This window comes from Aptenodytes forsteri, unplaced genomic scaffold (genome assembly GCF_000699145.1).
Source record: "Aptenodytes forsteri isolate BGI_AS27 unplaced genomic scaffold, ASM69914v1 Scaffold597, whole genome shotgun sequence".
Classification (NCBI taxonomy): Eukaryota; Metazoa; Chordata; class Aves; order Sphenisciformes; family Spheniscidae; genus Aptenodytes; species Aptenodytes forsteri.
The window spans coordinates 200,188-206,187 of record NW_008795489.1 but is presented as its reverse complement, the minus strand read 5'-3'; the positions used below and the strand labels follow the sequence as shown (position 1 = coordinate 206,187).

The 6,000-nt window shown below is 37.7% G+C and overlaps 1 protein-coding gene across 1 annotated transcript in view; it reads right to left on the bottom strand.

Moving 5' to 3' along the window:
• The window catches only part of HCN1 (hyperpolarization activated cyclic nucleotide gated potassium channel 1), a 188,783-nt gene that overhangs the window by 99,090 nt on the left and 83,693 nt on the right, over positions 1–6,000 (bottom strand). The window contains exon 2 of the mRNA XM_019472621.1: positions 5,083–5,244. Coding sequence (XP_019328166.1) covers positions 5,083–5,244 — 162 coding nt within the window. The remainder of the gene's footprint in view (positions 1–5,082; positions 5,245–6,000) is intronic.

The window sequence follows — 6,000 nt, the reverse complement described above, 5'->3', positions numbered from 1 at the left end:
GAGGTGGTGGATGCCCCATCCCTGGAAACATTCCAGGTCAGGTTGGACGGGGCTCTGAGCAAGCTGATCTAGTTGAAGATGTCCCTGCCCATGGCAGGGGGGCTGGACTAGATGACCTTTAGAGGTCCCTTCCAACACAAATTATTCTATGATTCTATATTTCCAAATTGTGTTGTAAATAGAGCATTTATCTGAGTTGGGCAATTCCCCTTATTTTGATCACAGTCCATCTCTGATAGGTAATTTCAACATTTTATCTGTTCTTAGAAGCATTTGCTATAATTAGTCATACATAAATACATGAGTATAAAATACATTAGAGTAGTAGTATACCTCATGAGATTCTCAGTGCCTCTAGTAATCAGATGATTCCTGTATGTTCCGTACTTTCTAAGCACCCAATTTAAGATTGTGGGATTTGATTTACATAAGCATTTATTGCTCAGCACTGCAAATGAAGTTAGAGGAATCTAATGCTTTAAACGTGGCTCTATAATACCTTGCCATATAATAAAAAGGTACTCAAAAACATTTGTGAAGCTCTAAATAATGATTATCACATAATGACCAAATGCAGAAAAATCTCATGAGAAAATTAGCTGCCCTAATAGCCAACTATAGGGAAGAAGGTGCTAAGCTGATACATTATCAAAAAGGAGAAAACCCAATGCTGAATAACACATCAAATGATTATAATGCATTCCTTGAGCTCCATTGAGTAAAGCAGAGATCTTATTGAAAAAAAAACATGTGATTGTGTAATGGAAAATGGTGTTCATTACTAAGATATGTTGAGAATTAAAGTTCCGTGTGCTATTACTAAATAGTTTCTGTGCATATTATATATATGTTAGCATAGTTCTTAGAGTGTTACAAATCCTCACCACCTCCTGCATTTCTGAATTTGCCTATCAAGTATTCATTTAAGTCATTCATTCTATAATGAGAGGGACTTTCAGACTCTACAGCAGAAATACCCAAATTCTTTTCCTAGCAATGCTGATACTGTCAGAGATGAAGATCTGAAGTCTAAAGTCTGATTTCCCTTGGCCCTGAGGAAATGATGTGACACAAAGGGGAGTTAATACAATGCAAAATCCCACATCACCAAATCCAAAACCTAAAAACCCCCAAGAGTTACAAACAATCCAACTGCAAGGACAGTAAGGAAAAGCCAAAACAAAGAAACCAGAATAACTGAAGGGTTCTTGCTGAGCAAACATCGGCTGACTGCCATGAGAAATGCCAGCAAAGCAAGCCCTTTCCAAAAGCTTTACAACCCCTTCTGGCTTTTAAAAACCCCAGCCTTCAAGTTAAATTCTATACTTCTCTGCTAGATTTTTATCTCACTAAGGGAACAATATATGTGAAAAATTTGGAAATGTCAGCTAAATACCCTGTTTAAAGGACCATATGTTTTCCTAACCCTACAACCAATTATTGCAAATATAGAAAGGAAAATATAGGTTAGGGATCTTCAGATACTGTTACTTCAAGGACTAACATGCCTTTGAGTCTTTGCCATAGGTGATATGAAAAGCCAGAGCAAACCTCCAATACAACAAAAACTAATCATCTGCTGCAAGGGATGCTTTATTACAGGCAGTCATGCTTAGATGGCCAGATGGCATCAGTGGCAAAAATGTCATCTCTCATCTCTACTTGCCTAGAAACTCTGTCCCATATAAGACCTCGCTATAACTGTTCATCAGTTGGGACCTACACGCTGTGTTTTCATAATTCACTGCAGTTGAAACCAAATGCAAAATGCAGAATCCTGGTTTGCACAGACTGACTGTAGGAGAGCATCATTGTGCTTTTCTGTTCTTGTGCCTCCCTTGGTTTCAGCTGCAAGTTTTACTCCTAATTTTCTAAAGAACTATTGGCTTAAACTCTGAGATATGATAAAGATGTTTGGTCTATGAGTCATTATGGAAGTACACTAGTCTGAAGCAATGCAGATCAGAAAGCTGAGGATAAATCACACAAGGAGCTGCAGATAATAGGCTTTCTGAGCCAAGGAGAAATTAGGCAGCATCATTAGGAAAGTCTGTGAAACTCCTTCAGAAAAGACCTTTTTTAGGAATGAAACTCACAATCCTAGTGTTAAAAAAAACTAGGAACGGCATCAGAGAGCCATATACCCTCACAGAAGTAATTGGTTTTTTGTCTGTAATGGATTGGTTGGAACATGACTTAAGGTGAGCGGAAGAAACATCTGCTGCTTACTTTTATATTACATTTACTGGTTTTCTTAAGGAGAAGTGCATTGATATTCTGGAAGAGCACAAGATCCGGCCTGTCAATAGTAACTCAGCATTAATAAAGTCAGTGCAATCAAATGGCAGTAAAGATACAGAAGCGGGCAAGTGGGATCACATTTAGAAAAATTAAAGGAAGATGACAGCTCTGGCTTTCATGTCATAGCAACATGAAGGCCAATATTAGGATCTGGCCAAGAAGGCCAATCTGAGAGTACAGATACAATATGGGTTCATTATTATTATTATTGAAGATAACATCCCAAAGTGATCTGAACATTTTTGTTGAACTACTTAGGCTGTAGGTTGGTGCAGTATTAACCAGTGGTGATCTTATTCCCCTTTACAGAGAAGGCTTTCCATTTCATAGTCTACTTCATGATGCACTATGACATATTTATCATCCTTTCAAAGACGAAAATCCAACCGATTTCTTTTGCTTTAATTGCATTCAGTCACATCGTTCAGAGATGCAGTAAGCAAAATGCAGCTTGGTTTCATTACCCTATTCCTTTGTGACATTAAATTTAACCTATGTTATTTTTCTTAACAGTATTTATAAAGTAAAACCATGAGCATGCCTGTGGAATTTGAATACTTTTGCATATCAGCTCGTACAGAAGAAACAGCTTTCAGCAGAAGGCTTTTAGAAGAAGTTCTTGCACTCTGCAGCCTGAAGCAACTAATGTGCAAGACAGAAGGGAACTATGGGCTGGAAGAGTACGCCAGGCTGTGTCAATTGAGGAGACAGCATGTCATCCTCTGGCATCCTTACTTCCTTTAGCATCAGGTTATCTGCAAATGCTCTGGCTTCCAACTGACTTGCGTATTAGAAAACTAACTTTTTCTGGCTGACACACATTGGCTTGAATACGTCTTCAAGCCAATGATCACCATGAATAAGTGTTAAAATTTTATGTCAAAGCAAAATTGGTGTATTAGCCTGAGGTTAGCCCTTGCAACAATGTCATTTTGAGGAATGTACATTGGAGTCACAGTGTGAAACCCAGGAAATGCTCACACAAACCCTCCCCTACTCAAAAAAAGATTGAAATTCTAAGAGGGGCAATTTTGCCTTTCTAAGAACTTGTATTTCAAGTTTATTTCCTGCAATCAGGAAATGTCTCGTAATATCATGATGGGATCAGAAGAAAGGTCTAGTTGTTTCCCCCAACAGTGGCTTTAGATCTGCTCCTGATTCCAGGCTGGCAGTCCACAACTCTTTCTCTTGCCATAGGACTAAAAGACTGCCTATGCTGTGAACATAATCTTGCTCAATTTTCAGATCTCCCCACAATGTTCATTAACAGCAACAGTGTCAGTTGCCAGACCAAAAATAAAAAAAAAAAAAAAAAAAAAAAGTGCAACTTTCAAAAAGGATCTTTCCAAGAGTATGTGGCCAGTAAGGATAGAGTATTGTTTCTGTAAAAAAAACTGAGTGTGGGCAGGCAGAAAGAAGGGTCTCCCTGAGCATGTGCACAGTGCGCACAGCCTTCTTAGATTAAATGTAGCTCTTCTTATAGAAGAGAGAGAATTTAATAGTTTAGTGTTCTCTAAAAGTTAAATACTCCAATTAAGTGTAATCCAGGGCTTCCTTTCACTCGCTAGCATGGTTTTCATCCAGATCTTTAACAAGCTGGTAGAAAATGTACCCTTTCTAAATGTGAATGGAGTATGTTACAAAGCAGAACCCAGAATGCAGCAGAATGCAAAGATGTGCCAGTCAGCATCCTGGTGACCTACATTTATTGTAGCAATCCCATTTTTGAAGATATGTTACTATTTTTTTTAGGAAAGCTGCACAATGAGGTATGAGCAAACACGCTGCTTATCACTAAAGATGTTGCTTGATGACTGCAAATACTTGTCTGTATGACTGACAATCTTAGTCAACGAGCTTCCACAGTAACGTGCAGTATTATGTTCCTCAAGGAACAAATACTGTTATGTTTCTACAACAGAAATACGTGGGACTAAGCAAGAGGCCCATCTACTGTAAAGGTGCTGTTTTATGGATTCTGAAATTGTAAATATGGGAGAGACACATGTTTTCAGATGGCCAATGATATAGTTGCTTGGGGCTTTTTCTTTTTGGTATAGGCACATTTCAACAACTTTTTCAGTGTATTTCCTATGAAAATGTTCTGTGTATTTCCTCATTATCTGACTTGATAAAAACTACTTAATTCTTCACAGCCATTGATCTTTAAGGCACACGTCAACCAAGCAGAACATCATTACCCTTCCTTATAAATAAGGCACAGCCACCTTCCATTCTTGAACAGTCTGTTCACACACAGAAAACTATCATAGAAGTAAATCTATTTCTCATATTTTACTTAGAAAAAACTCATGTCGACTGTTAAGTTGGGAACAACTTGGTAAAGGGATCATGAGATGACCCAGAATTTATTTACAAAACAAACTGAGGACAACGTTAGATGAGACAAACACCAATAATATACCTTCAGGAGCATTCTGAAACCACAGCCTAAATTGAAAGCACTGGTGGACTCAGTGTTTCCAAATTTCTTTTGGTGGCTTTTTTGAGGGAACGAGGGTTAATAAATTAAAATGACCTTAAAACTGAAAGTATTTTCTGGCTCATTTACTGACAATGAGTCAGTATCATTTTACTGGTGATGAGGGCTACAAAACAAACTTTAGTTCATTAGCAAGCCAGCCAACAAAACCCAAAAGTAACCTTGAATAAATTGCAGGGCAGTGTATTACTAGGCATGTATTTTTACACTTAAGTCTGAAGCTAACTGTTTAGAAAAATAATGTTTAGAAAGCACAATGAAAAATGAACAATACTTACAACCATACCGTTTAGGGACACCCAGCAATCTGGTGGGAAATCCTGGAGTAATGGTACTAAAAACTGCAGACAACCATCCCAGTGGCACAGCAGCAGCATCATTCCGATCAGATTAAAGATTCTCACCACAGCACTGGCCAGATCATACGTCATGTGGAAAATCTGTGGGCAAAAGTTACAGGTGATGTACGTGATGCAAATCAGAAATGCAAATCATTTACTTCTCATCGGGAAAGTTAAAGGCAAAGAATTATCATCCTGAACTTCTAAAAAAGCTGAGATTTCTCAGCAAGGACCATTAATTTGGGCACACTAATTTGGGCAGAGAGCTGTGCTGACACACCTGATTCTTGGATGCACTCCCATGTTATGTAAGCTGCTGAAGAAGGCATATTTTGGATAAGAAGTCACCAACTAAAGTGTTTTCTTAAAGTCTACAACTCTTTTCAATTGAAGCAAGTCTCACAAATTTAAAAAACCTGGCAAAGGTAGTGAGACCATTACTTGCCTGTGAATTTGGTGTCTAAATACTCACAAAGTTGTGGGAGATACAAATTCAATGACCCGTTCAGAAAAGATTCACCTTCGCATTTCTTACCTTCGTAAAAGCACCAAAATCTGAGTGAAGAAACAATATAAGTAATTTTACATATTTTTGGACTTCTATTTCTATACTATTAATCCAATTTGCACATACCACTTCACCAAGCAAAATGACAAAAAGGTAGTTCATCACTCTTAATCATCAGCAGTTTTCCTAAAATACTGAGAATCCTGTGGCTACTACATCTGTAGTAGCTAAGTTTATGTAAAACTAATATAATCATTTGGATTTCAATATATTCCTCCATTCTTAGACAATAACTGTTTGCATCTGAAAAGTTTCTTAGAGCAAATCACACATATACTTTTAAAAAC